The sequence below is a fragment of the Parasteatoda tepidariorum genome, chromosome 8 (assembly GCF_982258835.1).
Source record: "Parasteatoda tepidariorum strain Cologne lab strain chromosome 8, Ptep-v5.0, whole genome shotgun sequence".
Lineage (NCBI taxonomy): Eukaryota > Metazoa > Arthropoda > Arachnida > Araneae > Theridiidae > Parasteatoda > Parasteatoda tepidariorum.
This window is the reverse complement of record NC_141762.1, coordinates 64,929,196-64,954,365: the sequence shown is the minus strand read 5'-3', so window position 1 is coordinate 64,954,365 and position 25,170 is coordinate 64,929,196. Positions and strand designations below refer to the sequence as shown.

Sequence of the window (25,170 nt, the reverse complement as noted above, 5' to 3'; positions counted from 1 at the left end):
TCCAATTCTTTCCTAGCCGCTACAAGCAGAATTTATTGCAATATAACTGTCATATGTGGATAATCATAAGTCAAAACTTTGATCAATTTCTTACTAACCAGAATGCTTAAACCTGATCTACAGCTCGATACCTAATGATAGTACATGATACAATTGTATTCTGAATGCTGCAAGAAGATTTATTTCCCAATTATCTCTTATTTTAAAATCATATCTAAACATAAACAAACTAACAGACGAAAAATTTAAAGAAAAAGAAAATAAAAGAAAACAAGCAAAATTCGCAGTCTATGTTTCTATAGTATACTGAAAGGAAGAAGATAATTCTATTCTTGTCTGGCTTAAAACAGAAAACTCTACGTTCATAACCTTTGTTATAAGCTTCTATTACTTCCCAAAACTTCCCCCATGTCTTTCGAATGATGCACCCTGCGTTTTTTTTCTTTTATATTTTTTTAAAAATTTTTTTTTATTTTTTATAGATGGGACAAAAATGGATGTTCTTTCGTTTTTTCAGTTCACTTGAAAAACACGGTTTTCGTATTTTCATCAAAAACAAAAATAAAGTCAAAATTAAATCGACTTTAATGTACTTTAGGATAAACTAAAATTTAAAGTTTTTCTCTTTTATTTAGCACAAGTTTTATTTAAAGTCAAAGGCTTTTGAATTATAGAATTTTTCTAATCTTCTTCCATAACAAAGACATTTCGTTCCAATGCGTTCCCTGATTTCTTTTTTTTTTCATATGATGAGAAATACAAAACTATCTTTATTTTTCTTTTTATCAACATCTATTCTTTACTTGTTTATAGTTTCCAAAAGAAAAACTCCAAAAACAAAAAAGAGGCATGAGAAAATAATGCATTTAAGTTTTCAGTTTGAATCGAAACATAAAAGACGTTATTTTAAGATTAAGAAAAATAGATGAAAATAAAAAATTCATAATGGAAATAAAATGAAAGCAGCGAATGTTTCTTTGTTTTATTTATCTTTATAGCAAAAATATGTAACTTAAGAAATTTCTGTGACAGAAATGTTATTAGTTCCGATTTTAAACTGATCACTTCTTGCTTTGAAGTTAGAATATGTTTTCGAAAGCTTTAAAGTAAAAAAAAGCCTACCTCTAAATTGTATGATTCGTTTGCATCATATGCCATGATAAAAATCATTAAATTTGATACTAAGCAAAAAAAATATAGCAAACAGTATACTGCGTAATTAAAATATTTAAAATTTGAAAGTTTGATATTTTTGGTTTTCATTATCTTCCTAAACATAGCAGTTTTTAACGCAAAAATTTTGAAACAATGACAGAATTCATTGTTTTAAAATAAATGATAAGGAGTGAACGTTAGGTTTTTATCATAACCATCAGTACCATTTGAAACAAAAAACCGATGTATGAAAATAAACATATTTTTTACATTCAAATTCATAACTACCTCTTTGGAAAATAATATTCCCTTGCAAGTTTTATAAGTCTCTAAGAAAATATTTTAATTAAGGATTTTTGGATAATCTCGGTTTCTTTTTCTAATAATCGATAAATCGAAAAAGTAAAAAGAAATTAATGCTAAGAAATGGCTTATGTCACAGAAAATTATGCATTTCTGCTTTTAAAGCATTTTTCAGTTTGTTCCTTTTCAGGATTGATTCTGAAAATCCCCCCAAAAAATTACTGACATTAATAGACTGACTACTAATATACAGGGAGACAAACACTAATGGGTAAAATAAAATTATGATTTATTAGCGTGAAGCAGATTTATTAGTAAATCTTCACAATCAGTGGTATTTACTCTACACTGAGAAAAAAAGTATGGTTAAAATTATCAGAATGTGGTATCATTTACAGGGTACCCGACTTTATGGGAACAAAAAAAAGATTGGTTATTTTTACTGAAGCTCTTTGGTAATGATTTTGTTAAATTTAGCAAGAAAATATGGTTTCGTAATGTGGTAAAACACCATATTAAAATGTGGTTTTATAATGTAAGAACAATAAATTTGATAAAATTTAGTAAATTTATTATGAATTGGAGCCTGGTATAAAAACTACTTATTTGGTTAAATTTAATTCTTAGTTTTGTAATTTTTACTAAATGTGTATTCTATTTATTAATGTCAGTGATTTTACTTAACTAATATTAATGGAATAAAGAAAAGAGTGGAAATTGCTGCCGTCCTTTAAAGTTTCAAATTGTAATCTATAAAACTTCTTATCCATCTCGAATAAAATAGCGTTCAAAGAAATAAGTTGCTTTCCTGGTAATTAATGCATACAAGTGCTTCAGCTCTAAAAGATATCTCCAAATATCACATAACTTCGAAGTTAATCAATATCATAGCATTTTTAAATATATCTAACAAAATATAATTTTATGAACTATGGTTTATTTTTAGAAAAAAACATTTTGAGCAACAAAATGAAATAAAAAAGAAAGCCTTTAAAAATTATTAAAAGATGCTTTGCATTTAGTTTTTTATTTAAAATCGAGTATTTAAATGTTATTTCACACTATTTTATTAAAACTAGACTTATCAACTCTCTTCCCACATGATTGTTTCACAAGCATTTTGATCTCTTGACGATTTAAAGAGTTCAACATTTGTTATTATTATTAAATAAATATTATTAAATAAAAAATCTCTCATATTTTTTGGTTTTCGCAGATTTAGTTTCCATTTTGATAAGGAAAATATTTTAAATTTATTATTTTATTTTCTCTATTGCCATTGCAGCATCATGCATAAACTTATTTTTAAAATTCTTGTTTAGTTGTAAAGGGAAAAAAATTTCGCCAAACAGATTATGTAAAAAAATATGCAAAAAAATTAATAATATTGTTTTGAATTTTTACTCAAATTGTTTTTGTTATTTTAATTGCATACTTTGGAGACTGGTACACGTTATATCTGTTCTGGTCACAATGTCCTCCCAGTTTCGATAACTAAATAATACCTCTGGGAGTACCGGATACGAGATTGGTCGCACTCTGGTGGTTCAGATTGTAATTTAAATCTGCGGATGGATAGGGCGTGGATGTGTCCTCTCTGTCTGTGAAGTATAAGTGTGGCAGAAATCGAATTTTTGGCCATAGATAACGACACGACACTAGAAAACAATAAAAAGTGCACCTCTCTGCCTTAAAATCGCCTCATCAGTATTGACAAGTGGCAAAGGACAACAATTGCATAGTTTGACTGAACACTAATACTGGCTGAACACTGCTCATAAAATTTAACTTATCTCTACATAACTGATTAAAATATTATAATAAATAAAACTTATAGCAAACATGACTTATCAAAAAGTAAAAATAACTTATTTACTGCTAAATTGTTGTAAAACAGTAACTAAATATCCGTATCTCAAACTGTACCATAATAAGGTAACATCGAACGATTACTATAAGGAAATAACACCTATATTTGTAAGCCTTTATTTCAAAATTAATGGCTTAGTAATGAAAAATAATATTAGAGAATGATAAATAAATATAAATAACTTTAAATAAGGGATAAGTAAGTAACTTACAGGTAAATAGCGAGTTGAATTTAATTAGCTTTTATACTGATAACAGCTTAAGATACTGCATTTTCGCTGTTTAGTTATGATCATATAATGGGTTTTTTATGAAATGTAGAGATATATCATAACATTTCAACGATTTTCATTGGTTGAAACTAAGGTTCCTACACAATCAATATTTTCTAATCTAATTCAGGGGCTCTAATTAATACGACGCAATCAAGTTTTTTTTTGTCTAAAATTGTTTATATATAGTGAACAATCTATACATCTATACATAATAATAAACGCAGCTGTGTGTCTGTAATCATAATATATCGCCCTAGAAGCCTCGCCCAGGCACGAAACTCGGCACATAATTGTGTTTTGACATAATGAAGAAGTATTTTTTTCTTTTTCAAAAATTTGGATTAGTTTTTTAGTTATCAGTCATTTTGTAAGAAAATCTATGCTTTTTCGTCTTCAAGGAGCCATATTCAAAAAACTATTAAAAAATGCATATACTTTTCTCCACTCTTATAAATGTATGCTAATGCAAACCTTACAATTGAAATATTAATTTTCGACAACTTAAACCAATAATATAAGAAAGAATTAATAATTTAATTGTAAGGTTCGCATTAGTTTACATTTATCAAAGTGGAGAAAAGTTTAACTTTTGTGTTAAAAATGTGGCAAACGTAAATAGAACGCTTCGCTTTGATATATTTGTCGCTGTTCATAATTGTTATAATCAGTTTTTCTTCGTCTTTCCACGCTCTATTTTTTTTTCTTAAGCGAAGACGATAATTTTTGTAGCGATATAGAAATAGAAATTGATACCATAAAAAATTAATTCGTCTTCGTGTTCTTTTCATGTATTTAGCATTTTAGTTTTTTTTTCTTAAGCGTTGTAGCTATATAATATATAAAATAGGAATTTAATTGTTTTTGAAAGAACGATCACACTTACCTTGGATCTCTTTGGTTTTTCTATTCTTTATTTTAACAGTTTTTATTAAATGTAATTAGTTATTTTCAGAAAGTTTCAGTTTGCAGGTAAGCACTTAGATTTTAATATTGAAGTTTCATGACTTGCTTTCATAGTAATTGTTGTTCTAAAGTATTCGTTGACTACTTAAAAACCCGATTACTGACATGCAAAACCGCCTTCCAAAAAACTTTGTATTTTGTCAAAGAAAAGATATTAAGAGATTCTCAAAGAAGAAGAAGGACCCAAGAAACGTCTGTGGAACGTCAAAGAAGGATGGAACATGACCGAATTTCGACAAGCAATTCTAGAGCCCAAGAAGTATCAGAGACGTCAAAGAAGATTAGAAAAGGTTTTCAGCTATCGTCCAATGATGATTTCGAAAGCAACTTTTGGGGTAGACTATACTTGAGGGTGTCCTCGCCAAGTTGCGATCGCGATTGACCGCCAAGCTGGGCGATGTTGAAAACCAATCGTGATTCTGATTAGTTTAGAATTTAGCATTGTTTTTAAATGAATTTTTAAATGTAATTTCAGAGATCCGTTAGTTCTACTTTGGATACCGGCTGGTAAGGTTATTTTTGCTTCTGGTACTAAAAATGAATGCTGTCAATAAGATAATTCTAAAGTTTCTGTACGATTTGAATAACAATGAAAAAAAAAGGTGATTGACTGGTGTCTGAATGACGGTTTAATTAGTAATAGATATAAATGTCCTGTTTGTGGGTTACCACGGCGTTCCGGGCAAACAAGTATGGCGCCAAACATAAGTCGCCAATTTCGCCAAGGGACCCCCTCAAGTATATTTTTCCTGTTATATTATAGGTTAGGTTACCATAGATCTTAGGTTACATAGCAAAGTTACATCTTCAAACATCCTCAAGAGCTATAACACATCTGCAGTAGAACTGGATATGAAGACAAAATTGCAGGACAGGAACACTTTAATTGTCCACTAATCTTTAGATTTCCTGCTATGTTTTAAAGAACTTTATTTGTGAAAGCCTTTAGCGTGGCGGTCAGCTGGCCGCCTTAAGCGGCTAGTATTAAATATTTTAGAGAGGCGTTAACTAATAGCAATTTTAATAAACTTTAAAAATTTTACAACTTATTTAATGAAAAAAAGTTACATTGTTTGATTGTCTTTATTTCTAATCCAAAATAATAAAGTAATAGAAGTTTATGAAGAATTATTTATTTTACCAAAACTTTATAGTAATGAATGTATGCCTAAAGTAAAAACAGTTTCAGTGACTAAAGTTTGCACATTTTTAAGCAGCTCTAATTACTTTTGTATAATCTTACCACTTATTTACAACGCAAAATAAAAAGTCATTAAAGTTAACAAAATAATTATTTATTTCACCAAGTTTTTACTGTACATCGATAAATGTATGCCTGAATTAAAAACAGTTTCAGTGACTTAATTTTGCACATTTATAAGCAGCTCCAACTACAATAACCGTAACTTAAAAGGCATCAATTATTACCATATTTCAATCCGAGAATAAAAAATAATACAAAAAATAATTCATAATCCTGAAAATAACTTTCCTCAGTTGCAGAGTCAATAAAATTTCAGAAATTAAGGAAAATACATGACAGAATCCATGGGAATGTAAGCATGAACTTAACACTTACTTTTAAGAGTTTTAAATGGACGAAGCTCCAAAACATTTTAATCAAAATCCTCTAAAATATTCAAAATCCATTTTTTCAAAAAATTATTTTTGTAGAATTTTTAACATTATTAGAACAATAATTATTGAAGACATTTCTTAATGACAGAGGCGACTTCTCACTACCAATCTTTTTCTTCTGTCGCCAGCTCCTTTTAAAGGTGATGCACTTCCAGAATCATTATCTGTGGATTCACCTACAAAAAAAAGTATATATTTTATTATTAAAAGAAAAGTAAATTATCAAAGTTGTTGCAATTTACTTTTATAATTTGCATGGGATATGTGATAATTTTTAAAACTATGATCATGAAACATGACTGCTAACTCTTTAATATAGTTTTACTAATATACTTCAAGAAGACGAATAAGAATAAAGATAGAATTTAGGATAAGGAAGACCAGAAAGAAATGTTATTTTTTAAATTAAATTTAAATAGATAAATAACATTTTAAAGCATTTTAATTCTTAATTGATAATGTAACAAGCTCTTGTTATCTACTGTGCAAATTTTCAATGCCTAATCGATAAAAATCTATTTGCTCTTGGTCCCGCAGTGGACTGATCGTTAAGACACGGTTCCCAGCAGATCACCGAAGTCAAGCATCACTGACTGCTGTCAGCGTGCGGGTGGGTGACCACTTGGATTAGTCTCCGTAGGGACCGAGGGTGTGCGGTATTGGTCCTCGTTAAACTGATCAACCGTAAAGTGCTCGACTTCGTGTGCAGGTCGTCGGGCTACCGAAGCGGGGGTGCCATCCCCTCTGCAGAGGATCAAAATTGTGATGGCATGTCTTCGGATCATCCATAGGGATGCTTCCCAGACCGTCGCCAATAGCCTATTGTGCAGCTCTAGGGTGACATAAATGAACTACAACAACTAACTGTTTTTGAGAAAAATGCTTGGACATTATCGAAATTTTTTTAATTTTTTGACTGATAGAATACGTTGTAGCGAACCGGAAAAAAAATGAAAATATGATGTTCAACATTCGGCGAGTGTAATGGAGGAAGCACTAGTACCTCTCAACCCAATGCCCAAATTATTTCCAATATGTGGTCTGCTTAATTAGCACGAGTCAAAAAATCAAAATTATCGAATTTAAATTTAGAAAAACCACCTTTAGCATTAATGAACGTCTAATGCTCTTGGATGAATACCGCAAATAATTTTAGCAACATTGGTAGTGTTACTGCTTCTGAGAAAACCCTTAAGGCATACAATGCACGTGTACTTTTTCTAGTTCTTACCAAGCCATTTCCCCGTAAATTGAAAGTAATAATAAAAATAAATAATGAGATTTAAATATTTGCGGTTAAACAAGCCAATCCCTAATCTTAAAATGTTTTTGGGACTGTTTTGCAGTACACAATAACCGATAAATAACAGACAATATTGCAATGCACATTAGATATGATCAAAATATTATTTCTTCACCCTTATTGATTACACAAGCCGCCTAAGGCGGCCAGCTGTCCGCTACGCTAAAGGTTTTCACAAATAAAGTTTTTTAGAACATAGCAGGAAATCTGAAGATTAGTGGACAATTAAAGTGTTCCTGTCCTGCAATTTTGTCTTAAATTCCTATTTTATATATTATATAGCTACAACGCTTAAGAAAAAAATAACTAAAATGCTAAATACAGGAAAAGAACACGAAAACGAATTAATTTTTTATGGTATCAATTTCTATTTCTATATAATTTTTTATGGTATCAATTTCTATTTCTATATCGCTACAAAAATTATCGTCTTCGCTTAAGAAAAAAAAATAGAGCGTGGAACGAAGAAGAAAAACTTATTATAACAATTATGAACAGCGACAAATATATCAAAGCGAAGCGTTCTATTTGCGTATCGAATATGTTGCCACATTTTTAATACAAAAGTTAAACTTTTCTCCACTTTGATAAATGTAAACTAATGCGAACCTTACAATTAAATTATTAATTCCTTCGTATATTATTGGTTTAAGTTGTCGAAAATTAATATTTCAATTGTAAGGTCCGCATTAGCATACATTTATAAGAGTGTATGCATTTTTTAATAGTTTTTTGAATATGGCTCTTTGAAGACGAAAAAGCATAGATTTTCTTACAAAATGACTGATAACTAAAAAACTAATCCAAAGTTTTGAAAACGAAAAAAAAATTACTTCTTCATTATGTCAAAACACAATTATGTGCCGAATTTCGTGCCTGGGCGAGGCTTCTGGGGCGATATATTGTGATTACAGACAGACAAACAGACACACAGCCGCGTTTATTATTATGTATAGATTGTTTCTATAATAAGTATTTAATAAGTTTCTATAATAAGTATTATAATAAGTATAAGTAGATAGAATTTTTTAAACATTTAAAAAAGTTTTTAGGTTTGTCAAATTTATGCCTATCAAAAAATAGAGTTTACCTCTTGATGCTAAACTTGGACTTCTGCAAGGACTATGAGCATCTCCTATTGTATCTACTGCAACATGCCGACGTCGTTCCTTTGAATTTTTTCGACTTCCATGTAGATTTGAGATTTTCTCCATTTTCTTGTAAATATCTTTGGCTAAATTCTTCGTGTCACTGCACACCTTTAAAGGTATAAAGAAAATATTTAGAGATATATAATTTTCGATTGCAATCTTTTCGGAAAACATATTCTATAATGTTCTTAAAAAGGTGAATATTTAAGAATATTTTAAGCTGTAACAAATATAATAGATATTTATATACAATTGATATTTTTTAAATCACTTCATTGAATTCTTTTATTCCAATGATTATTTATGCTATTAATATTCATTTAGTTAGAGATAAGGATTAAAAGGAAATTTTAAATATTTTAATAAGTCAAATAGCTAATGTATTAAAAACCAAAAAAATTACAGGCTGTTATACTGCTTAAATTTTACTATGATTTAAAAAATATTTTAATTTCTTTAAAAATAAAACTATACTCTAAATACTCTTTTCTACATTCAACTCATATTAGAGGTCGTTCAAACATTACGTAATCACCTAATGTAGGCAGGATATCTGAGTTGAAATTATCCAGTCTAATAAGAGAATTAGTATATTCTCTTTGAAATTATTTATAATAATGACATACTATAAAATATAAAATAAAATAAATATAGAATAAATAATAATAAATATAAAAATATTTACCCATGAATGACTAATTTTAAAAAAAAGAAAAAAAATTATTTATAATTTCTGTGAAGGGAACAAAAATAAAACATAGAAGGTCACATATAACTTTCAATTTTATGTTTATGAAATGTCGGATTCTTATGTAATATATCCTGGGGGAACAAAATTCATGTGATAACAATATGCAAATATATACATGGCAGTAGTATCGCGTACAAAATATATATATGTATAGTGCACAGGCGGGACTTTTATTTGTGTTCAATTTATACATCTGAGAATTTTTTGATGTAATTATGACCGCAAGACGAGAATTAACAGACACTAAACCTAGAACGGTGGAAGCATAGGATGTCCCAGTTTGGAAATTGTGATGAAATTCAAGGTGATGAAATTCCTAGATCTGTCTAGTCAAGACTGTGCCATGAATACCACATTTCAGTAATGACCTTCCCCCATGGACAACGTAGTGCCGGCCGCCTGCACTAAATGACCGAGACCTCCAAAGTATGCTTACAATTGTCAATATTAACAGAGACAAGTGACATAATGTGCAATAACCACAAACATCAATGCGGGACGTTAGAACGGTGTGGCGAAATATGGTTGTAACGGAATATAACAACAGAGTGTCGACTTTAAGTGCAGTCCTTACGGACCAATGAACCCAAGTTGTCAGCAAGGCATCGCGCAATCTAGTGGTGACTCCATAATGGCGTGAACTGCATTTACACAGCAGGAATTGGGCCCTATGGTCCGATTGCACCAATCATTGACTGGAAATGGTTACTACTTGGAGAGCACTTGCAGCCTGAATTTTTATGGGTGATAATGTGATAGATACTAGGCCGTTATTCTACGCGACTGATTTGAAGAAAAATCTGGACAATTCCAGCAAATAATTAAGCCTCCACGATTATCCCGCTGATCATTTATGGAATATAATCAAGAGGTTTGTGCCAGCTCAAAATCTTGCACCCGTAAGACATCCATTTAGGCTACATGGCAGAATATTCCAGCAAGAGACTTCCAGATACTTGTTGAGTCCATGTCACGCAGAGTTACTGCACTTCTTACAGCTAGAGTCTCATGATTTTGTAGAGCTTGGACCCATAGAACTTAGACCCACGAATTTTGTCATCTCAGTGTATAAAACTGCTTATCTTTTTTCCAGAAGCTGTTTATTTAATCAAAATATGCTCCGATTGCTTCAATATACTTTTCCCAATAAGATTTTAATGCATAGATCTTTCGAATCTTATCTTCAAAATCAGTAAACTTCTCCGATAAGGAATTTTTCCGACTGTCTTTATTTCACACTATTTGGTCCCAAAAAATTGTTCTAAAAACATGAATTTCATTTAGCGAAAGATCCGGTGCATAAGCTTCTATCAACACTGTGAACTAGTTTAAGCGACTTCATCAGAGAAATTTTATTAATGTAATTTGCTATCAGCATGCTGATAATTTTGTTGAATTCTTTGTAAATTGATAATCTGTTTATATAAACAAGGCATGAAGCTTTATCATGTCCTCTGCTGCTTAAATTTTAAACAAATATGAAAGTTTCTGATATAAATTAAAAAATTAAAAAAGAAACTAATTTTTGGCATTAATGCGGAAAAAGGGAAACATTTAGGAATTTTTCAATAAAACTACTTAAAGGGATCTACTTAAAATGAGTGAAAAATTAGAAAATATCTAGTGGCAGCCCTGACTTACCTTTAGCACATGATTACCCACATTTGAAGACAGAGAACTGCTGCTTTTGCTTACTTCAGGGCTACTTCGAGGACTTTTAGAAGAATATTTCTTACGAAACCGAAACATTCCATTCGGCGTACTCGTTTGGCGAGCTGTCACAAAAGAAAACTCAGACGAGCTTGGTACTTTGGACATCAGCTTTAGGTAAGTGGGCGAAAATTTAAAACTCTTAAGTTCAATTTTGAAGAAACTTAAGTAGTGACGCCATGTAAAACCATTCCCTTGATTACTTTGGGCTAAATTGAAGCAGCGATAAAAGCGAGCTATATCATCACAGCTATTAGTTCTGCGCACTGGAGGTTCATTATATGGTAGGTATCTGACTTCTTCTTTTAGTCCTTCTGGGAAACTGGCTATTGAAAGTCTGTCATAATTGATATCATAATCAGCATTTCTATACATGTCTTTATATTCCTAGATGGATCCACATATCATCATCTAAAAATCAAAACATTACATGGTTAAAAACGTACTACTTTGAAACGATTTTTTAATTTGTACTTATTAGCCCTAAGTCATCTCTCAAATATCTTAGACATACTTGCGTTATATGTTCATTATCTCAAACATCTTTGTGGATAATAACTTCAATTTACCGCCAAAAGTGTAAAGAAATTTATTTCAAAAAGATTCAATTTCTTAAAAATTTTGAAGGGATATTTCCAGTCTCTACGTTTAAAAATCACAAGAGCAAATACACATTCCATTATTTTTGGGTGTATAACTTTACGTTAGATTTCATTTTGCTAGCAAAAACTATAAGATTTAGAAACATGAGATTACGCAGATGTGTAGAAAATTCTTCAGGGTGAAAATGGAATTTAAAAAAAATCCATACTCGATAGCTAATTTGAAAATTATAAATTGTTAAGCTCTTCAATTTTCTAACATTGTTTCATACGTCATTGAAGGTCAGGTATATGTTCGAGCGCTGAACGACTAATAAGCTCGAACAAGTGAGATGGTGGGGTACACTGCCGTCATTTACTGTGAATCTGTCGTACTCCACTACAAAAGCAGTTTGAGTATTTTATATGCTTGGCAAAACTAGCCATATACTTTATTAACGTTGTTGAACATCCGAATCAATTTTTGGGTCTACGACTACTAATAATCAACCCCATAGCTTTATAATTTTGAACCCTTTCCAGAAGACAAGGGAACTCATGGATCAAGTATTGGGAGAAATTTGCTTTCCTGGAACTCTATTTGATAGAACTAACCCGCATTTGCGCTTCTTGGTGAGGAAAACCACGAAAACCTCCCACTGTTATCCTTAGAGTAGGGGAGCGTTAACTCAAGATCCATATACCACCAAAGATATTTTAGCTCCACACTGTGGTCGGTGCAAGTCAGGGGCGAAATTCGCATTGACCAGCCATCGCTGGAATTCGAACTCGGTTCACTTCATTGAAAGGCGAACGCTCTATCCCCTGAGCTACTATTGTTCAAACTAGCCTTATATTTTATTTTATAAACGTCGTTGAACATCCTATCCAATGTTTGAGCTTACGACTACCAATGTTCAACTCCGTATCCCTGTAATTTTGAACCCAATCCGGAAGACAAGGGAACTCCAGGATCAAGTAGAGAAAGAAACTTTGCCTTCGTGGTGGACTATTTGACGGAACTAACCTGTATTTGAGTTACATAGAGAAGAAAATAGCCAGACTATCAACTTTAAGCCAGACTATCAATAATGTGGATGCTACACCATTATGAAGGCAATGATAGCCAGGTTATAAGTTGTACGACATTTTATGAGTTTTTGAATTGAATATTTTCTAGGAAATTTTTCACCGTCCGAGGAGGTGACCCGGGTTCGAATCCGAGTGATGGCTGGAATTCTAATTTCCCATACGGCTCGCACCGACTACAGGCCTGACGGAAAAATATACTCAGTGGTAGTGATATAAAAATATACTCAGTGGTAGACGGATCAGGCATCAATGTCCCCTTGCCGCCGGACTAAGCATGAGAGCTCGAGATTTTCCTCTCCATGTATCGCAAATGCGGGTTAGTTCCATCAAAAAGTCCTCCACGAAGGAAATTTTTCCCAATACTTGATCCAGTAATTTGAGTTGAACATTTGTAGTCGTAAATTTAAAATAGGACCGGTTCTTCACAGCTGAGGTTATAAAATAAAATAACATATTATGGAGAAAATGATGAAAAACACTGTGTGAACTGCAAATATTTCTGAAGCAAAATGGAAATCCTTCCTTGTCGCGAATTTAAGAAATGATAATAAATGGATTAAAATTATTCAAAGACAAAAAAAGAGATATTTATTAAACCTTCATTATGTGACACACAATCTTAACCATTTCCTGATTCAGAGCTTAATTGGATTTGACGGTTTGGCTAAATTTATGCATCCTAAACGGATTAGAACTCGTTTTTGTTTCAATAATTTTTATGATTCTTCTCCTAAACGAACAATTATTTTTATTTTTTTCTCATTTATTTTTCCCCTGAGATATCGAAAACACTTGACTATGCTATTTTTATTCTTCTTTTTCTAACACATTAAAAAATTTATGTTTACTCATTTTTCAATGTTACTTACTTTATAAAAATGGCACATTATAAGTTTACAGCCAGATATTAATTTGAATATTAAATACAAATTCGAATAGTATATTAATTAGTGATCAGATACCATCAGATTTAAAGCATTTTCTATGTTATTGAAATTCTTACTGTCAAGTTCAATTCATTATATACATTTTATAAATTAATATGATTATGTTATATACATGCTTGTATAAATAAAGTTTGCACGGACTAGTGTATTTTATAAATACGTTACTACTTTATAACATATTTGTTATATTATTACTATAATAAACTAATATAATAATACAATTGATAAATTTTTTTTTGCAAATTTACAAATTACTTACCAAAACTGCGATCAAGAATGTCTCAAAAACATAAATGAAAATACTTAAGAACTGTTGCCATAGAAACCAATAAAGTAGTACCTTTACATTTAATTTTCATTTCTGAATAAATAAATGCATGTAGATAGAGTAAAACGAGATGATTTTTACAATATTCATAAAGCTTAATGATGCAAGTGACGTTTTGTGGGTATCTCGATCCTAATTGGTTATTTAAAATTCTAATTTATGGGGAGAAGCTTAGCTCAACTTTAACAACACCTTTTGCTTACAAATTATCAGCTGGCGCTGAGGTCATAGGTCACATGCGTGGAGTATTTGTGCCTCTTCTTGAAGTACAAGCACCCAATGGGATACCTGCAAGTGACGTAGTGTGGGTATCTCGATCCTGATTGGTTATTGAAACGTGGCATTTGTTTACGCTAGCAACTGTTCTTTTTATTCTACTTCGAGGAAGCCAAGCCTGTCAAGTACCAATTCTCTTAAGTAACGCAGCCTATAATCTTTCACAAATACTATTTCAATTCTACCACTATATAATAACACAAAGACAGGCACGAAGCCATGTAGAACTCAAACAAACTTATTATGCATAGAAGTTGCCAGGTACACAAAACAAAAATATATAACAGTTACAATTAAATACATGAACAAATAATAAATTAAAGTTAAGTAAAAGAAGTAGACTAGAAAGAATTATATTTCAACAAATTTGATTTGCTATACGGATCTCTATTTAATTTACTCAACGTTAATTAATATTTTGAGTTATGTAGAGAGACTTAGCTCAACTTTAATACTCCATTTTGCTGATAAAGATTAGCTGGTGCTGACGTCATAGGTCACATGCATGGGTATTGGTTGTCTTCTTCTTCTTGGAGTGCAAGTACCCAATTGGGTATACTATAGCCTACGTCACAGGTTGTGTTATTCCTACTAAATTTAACCCACGAACTGCATTTTCTGCGAGCCTAACTTCAAGCCACAAATAAACAAACGAAGTGTTTGATCGTTTAAATAGCTGCTCGCCAGATTTTATTGCATTATAAAGAAAAGTAATTGATATTCGATTTTTGATTAATAATTGATTTATGTGAATAGTGGCATAGAATTTAGCATTGCGTCATGGTAAATGCTATTCCTACTAAGTGGAAGTAGTTTTTTTTATATTATACCCAATTCTCTGTTTATGGTGTATTTTTTAAAATTAAAAAAAAAATATCAGATTTTGGGCATTGCTTGAATATTTTTTATCTTAAAAACATATGTTGAAATCTTTTTCTCTATATCCTGGTGACTTTATTATATATTTAAAAAATATTCTACCTATACATTTTTATATTCAAATCCGAATTTAATTCAAATCAATAGATTTACATACTTTTGTTCCATTATTAGTGAGTTCCATCATGTTCAGAATATAATTTCTGTTATAATAATAGAACTTTACAAAATAAATGATTCTATTCTCATGTAATATCTTTCGTATCGAGAATTCAATTTGAAATTAGTAATCCTGAAAAGTAAAATTTAAACATACCTCAAATTCGTTTCACATTCTTCCTAATCCAACACAGTTAATCTTCCTAGTATATAATTAGAAAACAGCTGTTTAATTCTTTATTCACTGCACGAACGAATGCTATTTTTTTGTCTTTCATAAGATTTCAAAAATATTCCGATTGAAAAAAAAAACAATTCTGTTCAGTTTTTTTATACTTGAACATTTGAATCATTCGTGTTCTTAAAAATGTTATTTGCGTCATTTTTTTTCTTTCTGGTTTTTAGTTATTTAGATTATAGGAATATCTTTCAAAAAAAATATCTGTATTGTTTATAAAAATTGTTTTTTAAGTTTTTCTAACTTATTTATAATTGCAGAAAAGGTATCTATATACAACTTATTCGTTTATTATAAACAGTATTAAGTATTTTAATCTACTCATTAAATGACTTTCAAAATATTAATTTTATTTATCTTAAAACTAAAATCTTTTTTTTTTAAAAAAAGAACAAATTTTCTTATTTTTAATTCGGCAAACGATTTCTTAAATGGCGGGTTTTCGGAATCGTTTGACAATTCGAGAACGCAACGACCTATAGGGGGCGCTGTTATTTGAGACGAATGTCTGCTAACAGAACAACATGATCATCTGTTGCACTGGAGATTTCTTCAGTGTAGCATGGTAATGTTCATTTTTTATTGTGGCATATTAAATTAAAAAAAGAAAAATGCTTGACATTCTTTCTTAGACGAGTGAAAACAAAACAGAATCTTTTTTTTTAGGGAAGGAACACCAGAAACATATCGGAAAATATTAGTAAAAAATCTTCTTATTATAGTTAAGACCTAGTGAATGAGAAATCGCTCTATTAAATTTAATGATCTAATATGAAGGATCCATTTAAACTTTACATTCCAAACTTTTCTGAATCATATTACTTCAAACATTAGAGCATGGAAAAAGTAAACAGAGGCACATAATATTATACCATTTAATTTTCCAAAAAAAGTTTTTCAACATAACATGACACACAACAAAATTTTACAATTGTAAGATCTCGATATGAATTTCAGTATGTAACTTAAAAACAGAATAACTGAATTTCAGTCGAAATTATTCATTAAAAATTAACAAATATTTACCAAGAAAACGATAAAAATTTATTAATAATCAACACAAATGATACTACTTCAAGCAATTCGGATGATTCTTAACTGTTATTTTTCCAATTATATGGATCCAGAAATATATACTATTCTATAAAGAAGAATATTCTGTAACTTATAGAGTTCTGCACGTTCTGAAATCACATTCATTAATTGCAATGTTGACTTCACTTTAATTTGTAATAAATTGAAGATAAAAAATTTTATTTAATGGTAATACACAGATCTGTAACAGAATGTGATCACGAAATCGGTAGTTCTCGGTTGCACGTTTGTTGATAATAGAAAGGCAAAAATTATCGAAAAATCTCTTCAAATGTTGGGCGTGTTTTGTTTCAGAAAGATTTACCAATGTTCTGGGTCGTTTTTTCAAGTTCTTTAGCCTTTTCCTTAGGGAAATTTTGCTACTTATTTGCTGTCCTACTCTGTATATGATTCTGATGGAACTAAATGAAAACTTAATAAATAAAAGCCTGAAAATAACCTCTCCGCTAGAGGGCGCCTTCAAGCGTTGCCATCGTGAATTTTAAACAACTGATTAAAATTATAAGACAAAAGATTTTCAATCAACTATTCGCGATCCCAACGCCTGAATGCGCCTCCTAGTGGGGATGATATTTTCAGGCTTTTATTTATTAAGTTTTAATATAGTTCCAGAATCATTGGAAAAGTAGGGAGCTTATTTTTTTCAGTAGCAAATAGAAGCAAAATTTCCCTAAGGAAGAGAAAGAAGAACTGGAAAAACGGAAACAGAACGCATTCGGAAACAGAACGCGCCCAACATTTGAAGAAATTTTTCAATATTTTTTACCTTTCTATTATCAACAAACTTGCAGCCGATAACTACCGATCTCGTGATCGCATTTTCCTGCAGATCTTTGTATTACCGTAAAATAATTTTTTTTATCTTCAATTGGGTATAATATGAAAAAAACACAACTACTTCGATTTAGTAGGAACAACATATGACGCAATGCTAAACGAATGGAATTTAGTTGTTGTTTATTTAGTTATTGTTATTAGTAGTTGTTGTTATTTGTTTTAGTTGTTGTTGTTTATTTAGTTGTATTTAGTTTCAATAACTTTTCTTTATAATGCAATAAAATCTGGCGAGCAGCTATTTAAACGATCGAACACTTCGTTTGTTTATTTGTGGCTTGAAGTTAGGCTCGCAGAAAATGCCGTTCATGGGTTAAATTTAGTAGGAACAACACAACCTGTGACGTAGGCTATATTATACCCAATTTATTACAAGTTAAAGTGAAGTCAACATTGCTTACTTCATTTCAATTAATGAATGTGATTTCAGAGCGTGTGGAACTGTACAGTTATAAAATATTATTCTTTTTTATAGAATAGTATATATTTCTGTATCTATACAATGCGGAAAACAACAATGAAGAATCATTCGAATTACTTGAAATAGTATCATTTGTGTTGATTATTAATAAATTTTTATCATTTTCTCGGTAAGTATCTTTTTAAAAGATTAATTTCAACCAGAATTTAGATAGTCTGTTTTTCAATTACTTATTGAAATTCATATCGAGATCTTCAAATCATAAAGTTTTATTGCGTGGTTTGTCATCTTAAAATGAAGGGATAATCTATGTTTATATTACTTGAGAATAAAATTTTCAAACGAAGAACATTTCATTTTGGAATTCCCTGGATTTATAAAGCAGGTACGTGTTATGATGTTTAGAATAAAACATTTATTTGGAATTTTTTTTTTCTAATTTCATGATAGTTCTCCACAGAATGGTTTTCTACGTCTAATTAAGAATTTTAAGACCAAGAAAAAAAAGTATGAAAATTCATTTCAATTAGAAGAATTTTTAGGATCATTTTTTTAATCGTAAGTATTCTTTATTTTAATGTTTTTTAATTTATAAATAATGATTTTTTATTGAAACTTTAAATGTTTTGCTAAAACTTTTTTTTTTGTAAAATTAAATGATATAACATTATGTTTCTGTGTATACTTCTTGATCATTAAATTTAGTAGAGCGATTTCGCAGTCATTAGGTTTTAACTCTAATAAGAAGATCCATATTTTGTTCTGTTTATTTATAAATACTTTTCCGATGTATTTGGGATATTCCTTCTCTAAAAAAGAGAATTTTCATTTTATTTTAATTGCATAAGAGAGAATATCAAATTCTTTTCTTTTTTAAATCTAATACGCCACAATAAAGAAGGAACGTTACCATGCTGATAATATTATATTTAGAAACAACATGTGGTTTTTCTTGACACCATCCGGCAATAGGGATTTAAATAAATATTTAAATATGAAAATGATAAGGTAAAAAGAGTAAGGTGGTTGACCTTTCCATAATTCCACTACTATATAAATTGTCGAATTCGATAAAGATTATTCTGAAAATCCTATGTGATTTCAACAGTGAATAATACTTCAGCTTATGTAACGTCTTGGAAACATCAGAACCATCAAGAAATCAGTTTTAGATAATAGAAAAACTGACACTTGACAAAAACGGTTTCTTTTTTTGTCAAAAGTGAGAAATTTACTAAATTTAAATTGTAAAAAATTTTATTCTTCCAATTACGGGAAATATTTCGTTCGAAAATAAGTTGGCGAGGAATGAGGGTTTCATTTTAATTTATCACTCATACACTCTTCCAGTCGATTTTAAGATAATGATAGTTAATTCAATGTTAAAGGAATTGAAAACTCAATCAAAACCATATCAAACGGGGAAAATCAGAACACCAACTATTATTTTAAAAAGCAGAATTTCCAGTAAACCGTTACCATATGAATGGAAAAATGCAATGAATGTTTTAAATGCCATATATATTTTAGGTTCATTAACCAGAATTATGTTTTTTTCTTCCAGAAATGTCATTACCATACAGTGCGGTAATTTTAGAAGAATTCAAATTTTTTTTAATCTCTTGTAACTTTTGAAACATTTCAAATCAATAAGCGTATCTGTCAGATTGATTTGTTTATTTTAAGATTTGTATCGAATCAGTAATACAATATGAGTTTTAAAGTACTTTTTTTTTGTTCTTTAAAAAAATTTTGCATTTAAGAAAAAGTGTAAACTTAAATGTTTTTGTTTGGTATAAAATGTTTTTCATAACTATTATAGAAATAACTATCCTCCATAAAATTTTTCACTATTGTACAATTACATATATTGGTGATCTACTAAACTTTTGTCAATTGTTTTTTTGTTTTTTTGTAACTGTTAAACATTTTAATACTTAACTCATTAGTGACTTTAACCTCCTTCGTTATTCATTAAATAAATACAATTTCCTAAAACTAGAATATGTTAATTATTTAAGTTAATTTCCTTAATGAATTATCTAGAATTCCTCGAAGCTTCATGTAAGAACTTTCTAGAACTTATAATTTAAACTATGAGATTTATCAAGTGTAAACGATAGCCAACATAACGTTTTATCTCCTTAATTGAAATTAGTCTACCTTCAGTTTGTTAAGCTAACATGTCTGTACCAAAACGCATATTAAATTTCACATTAAATTCACCGCAATGATAATGAAATCCAAAAACTGCCAAGAATCACGAATTCAACCAATCTAGAATTAAGCTAACTATTTAATCTTAATAACTTAACGTCTAATTTTTGGACGTTTCGAAGTAAGTACCGGCGAGAAAACTTTACTTAAGATAATAAATATTTCCGTAAGAGTACTTTTAAATAACCATGTAAGTATTTTGAAAGCAATTAGAGTTAAATGCGTGGGTACTGAAATTATTCCCATTGCTGCAATCATATGCCGTCATTAGAATTTATGTCACAGAAGTTGAGTTGGAAAATTTGTTTCGCAGAGATTGTATTTTCTTTCTTTGAGAATTAATTTAGTGTATTTTCGATAAATTTAGAAAATATGCAATAGTGAAAAATTAATCATTATTCCAAAACAGAAATCTCTTTCGCCGTATTTAAAAATTCTTTTACAACTAATTAATAACTTTAATTATAATTAACCATATAGCACACTGTAAAAATTTTGAAAAAAATTAGGTTGAAAAGAACAGGCACTAATGTTGTCAGTACTTTTTACAGTAAAATCCACTTTTGCCGGTATATTATACGAAATTAAATATGACATACCGTAATAATTAGAGTAATAATTGCCTATTTTTACAGTATTAATTACCGTAAAATCACTGAATTATTCTAATTAAATAAATATTATAATAAAAACTACGGTAAAAATGGATTTTACAATAAATGGTGGATTTTACGGTAAAAGGAATTTTATGGATGATGGATCGAAAATGCCGGTAATCTATACCGTATTTGAATTTAGAATTGCAGTGTATGTTTGATAGTCTGAAGAAATACATTTTGTGAAATTTATGATATGATTATTAAACTAATACAATGCGAGAAAAAAGATTTTGGTAAAATTGCCGCACTGTATTCTGGTGTATACTGTATTCTGGTGAACAAAAACATAGTTCTCGCAGTAAAAACCAAAATATAGAGTATTTAAATAATTTGTTTGGAGATTTTTCCGTTAATATGGTAAAAGTTTACCGAAAATTCTGGTTTTCAAAATTGTAGTTCTTATTACTACAAATTTAGTCAGAATTACAAAATGGTTTTTATGCCAGTCTCTAAGGTATCATAGCAAAACCACCAAATTTTATCACATATTATCAAGCATATTTTACTGTTAATTTTTCCAAAATCATCACCAAAACGTTTGGATTAAAGCAATCAAACTTTTTGGTGTTCCCATAGAGCCAGAAATACGATAAATTTCACAATATTCTAGTAGTTATGACCATATTTTTTTCTTAGTACATTTACACTTTGATCATACTTTGAGGGTCAAAATTATTAACCTAATTTATCTTGTCATTTTTAGTTACCTTATCAGTCTATTTTTCTTTCCTTTCCTCTTTTTTTCGTTACTTACAATTAATAACATATTTCCCAGGGGATTTTAGGACGAAGATGTAGCTGTAGCATCAGGAACTACATATTTTATTTCTTTCAGTCAGGGCAGAGGCAAGAAGAAAATGAAATAAATATTTTATATATTTAACTGAAAATTATTCCCCAGAATACATTATAGTAATTTGTTTTGTAGCATAAAACAAAGCTTTGCATGTGATTAACCAAAAAGAGTTTTTAAAACGTCAAATTAAAAAGGAAATAGTTCATCGCTTCAGTTGAACTATTAAGATTTATTGGTCACGGTGGAACTTATAATTTCATTCATTTTGAACAAATATGTAGGTTTTGAAACTATGTATCGGGAAGACCACAGTTTGTACTCAAGGTTGGCATTTCTATATCAATCTGATCCTTTCTTGATCCTGTATTGTTTCCAGACATAATTCAATAAAAAATTCGGTAAGATGCATTTTTGAAATTTTACAACCTAACAACAGCTGCAAGTTAAGAAATGTAACAAGTTTTTAACATTTGCTCTAAAGAACATAAAAGTTGAGATTGTCACAAAAACGCTGTCCTGCACAATTTGAAAATGTAACTCATCATTAATTTAGAATAAATTTAATAGAAAATAATGGAAACAATTCCAATACAAAAAAAACACATAATGTGTAACCGCTAGCAAAATAAATTATGTTCTGAAACGATAAGAATAAATTTAAATATTTGGTACATGGAGAATAAATTCTGATAAACTACCAAACTGTATGTAATGACATTCCTGGCTTAAAAAAAAAAGAAAAAAAAAACATAATTATGTTCAATAAAACTAAAATATACGGTTTTTAAACCATTCATTTGGTAATTGTTTCGTTCATATGGTAGCGAATCACCGGAGATTATGGTTTTAAAAATTATATTTTATATTGCCATACATTAAGTAAAAAATATAAAATTGGGGAATAAATTTAACCAGATAAATGGTTTTTATGCAATGCTCTAAAATATCATGATTAAAGTATTAAATTTTACCACAATTACCAAATTTTATCACATATTATAAAATTAGATTTCATTGTTAGTTTTATCAAAATCATTATCAAAACACTTCGGTATAAATTATCGAGATTTTTGGTGTTCCCATAGAGTCAGAAACACGGTAAATGTAACTATATTTTGTTAGTTTTGACCATACTTTTTTCTCATTGTAGTCATTTGACACTTGGTTATGAGCTTTGCCGTTCAGATAACTAATATTTGTTAGATAACTCAAGTTTTGGTTGAAAGCTAATACTTCCTTTCCATGCCAAGGGAAGATTTATTTAAAAGCTACAACAGAAATAAGTTATACGTTTAAAACTGTAAAAATGCAAGAGACATTTCAGGAACTCAAAACATGAGTCCATTATATGCAAATGAAACAAAAATGTCATCACGGAATAATTTTTGATGCAATGAGAGATATTCATACAGCAAAAGCATATTTTGATAATGCATATTTTGAAAGACCATCTACAACAAACAATTCTTGATCAAATTACGGCAAAAAATGCTGGAACTCAATCTAAAAGTACATTTAATCAGAAAATATATTTTACCGCAAATTTTTATGAAACAAAATATCTGATAAACAATAATTTTTATATTTCTTCTTTCGGGGAAACCTGTAACCCCTACAGGTAGCATTCCCAGGTGGCAGATAGGAGAATGTGTCCATCTGATCTTCCTTTGGGTGATAGAAAAGAAATAAAATATCTTCCGTGGACCAACAGGCAGAAGTCAAACTTTTATGGCTCTGGCTAATCTCATTTCCATGGAAAGTGCAACTTAGGAGGTCCTGATAACTCCCCGTTGACCCAAGAAATATTTGTCCCTGTAAACAGAATAGTTGCAGCCCAAAGAGCATGCATTTTGCTATGGATATAGACCTATGTAGACATTTTTGGTAGTAAGCAGGCTGATAACTTAACTAAAGAAGCCCAAAACTCTCCAATAGCCTAATCCTTACTGATTCTGATGCAATAACCAACAATATTGCTGATGCAGTAGGCGATCTTGCTGGGTTACTTCCAGCTGACCCAAGAAGTATTTGTCCTTGTAAATAGAATCGTTTCAGCCCAAAGAGCATTTTTTAATGGATATTGGCTCACATCTTCGGCAATATGTAAGACGAAAACCTATCCAAATAAGCCCGATTCTACCCTTAACTTTCCAATAGCCTAACCCTCACTGGTGCTGATACCCAGTAACCAGTCATAAATTCACCTCCCAACCACATAAGAAAAATTTGATCCCAGAGCTTAATTGCAACAGGGTAATTTCAACTACCATAACCTGACTACGCACATGACACTTTCTAGGAATGAAAATATCCCTTGATGGCCAAAGACATTACAATACTTGTCCTCACTGTCCTGAAGTCCAACTTTCCCCAGGTTATATTTTTAATTGTCCCTCTACTCTGGCTAATCTTCGACGCCTTCGGTGCTATTTGATTTCTCTGCACTACTTGGACAAGACAACAACAACATTACATTCCTATTTACTTTAAAATTACTGAACCACTGTTATTAAATAAATATTTCTCTGAAAAGTTTGGTACTACATTAATTTTTATTTTAAAATTCCTGAGGCACTGTAATTAAAAAAAAAATCATGGTATAAGGGATTTTTTCCGAGGCTGCACTCATGGCGCCATTACTTTTTACCATATTCTTCTTCTTCTCATTGGCACGACAGCCCAGGATGGGCCTTGGCCTTCTCAACAAGCCTATGCCGAGACATTCTTAAAAATTTTTCAGTGTTAAATATCCAAAGACCTTTAGAGGAAATGATAACTAAGACCCTTAATGTTGTTATGTTACCTTGTTACCCTTTATGTTGCTTTACTTCTTACGTTTTTTCACTTATCTTTGGAATTAACTGCATGCATCAAAAACTTATTTGCTCATGTCGATATCAAATCGCTTACTCATTACCGAAGTGTTTCGGTAAAGAGAACCAGGGATTTTGGTACCATAAGCCTGGTAAATTTCCCATAAGCCTGGCTCCCATGGTAAATTTTACCAAAAACATATTTTAATTCCTTTAGGCATTATCCAAAAACTTAATAAGTTAAAATGTAATAAGTAGGTGTTTATGAAAATTTAATAGAAAATAAAACCAATAATTTTTTGAAAACTTAATTTATTTAAATGGTGCATTAGATTTTAATGCTTTGGGCCGTTCTTCATCAGTTTTGATTTTGTATCTACTTTTCAACTTTGGTGCAGGCTTCGTTGAACTTCCACAGGTAATTGCATATTTCACTTCCTTTATCAGCAAATTGAACATTGATACCTGTGGGGAAAAAAAGAAAACTTAAAGGAAAATACATAGACAAATTATTGACTTTATGTTTATTAATGACGGTAATTTTTTATCTTCTTTTGAACCATAGAAAAAAGTGAACATAGAAGAAAGTTAAATATAAAATAAAATACAATATTACGATTAAGTATTAAACTTGTTTTAAAATTCCCAGAGTCCAAGCTAAAAAAAAATAACTTTAGGGCAATTCCACGGAAGTGTCAACTTTTAAGTGAAATTTTT

At 30.1% G+C, this 25,170-nt stretch overlaps 2 protein-coding genes across 3 annotated transcripts in view; both read right to left on the bottom strand.

Annotated features, from left to right (window-relative positions):
* Nucleotides 1-5,844: 5,844 nt before the first annotated feature.
* LOC107436157 (uncharacterized) lies at nt 5,845-14,039 on the bottom strand. Its single transcript, XM_087149437.1, has 4 exons — nt 13,998-14,039; nt 11,050-11,529; nt 8,597-8,765; nt 5,845-6,379 (listed from the first exon to the last, which is right to left on the bottom strand). Exons 2-4 carry the CDS (start codon nt 11,491-11,493, stop codon nt 6,282-6,284), a joined length of 711 nt encoding a protein of 236 aa, XP_087005563.1. The 5' UTR covers nt 11,494-11,529; nt 13,998-14,039; the 3' UTR covers nt 5,845-6,281.
* A 10,709-nt stretch (nt 14,040-24,748) lies between these two features.
* The window catches only part of LOC107436168 (glutamate receptor ionotropic, kainate 2), a 34,602-nt gene continuing 34,180 nt past the window's right edge, over nt 24,749-25,170 (bottom strand). For both annotated transcript variants that reach the window (XM_043040311.3, XM_043040312.3), the window contains exon 15: nt 24,749-24,918. In XM_043040311.3, the coding sequence (XP_042896245.2) occupies nt 24,766-24,918 (153 nt within the window). In that variant the 3' untranslated portion in view covers nt 24,749-24,765. The remainder of the gene's footprint in view (nt 24,919-25,170) is intronic.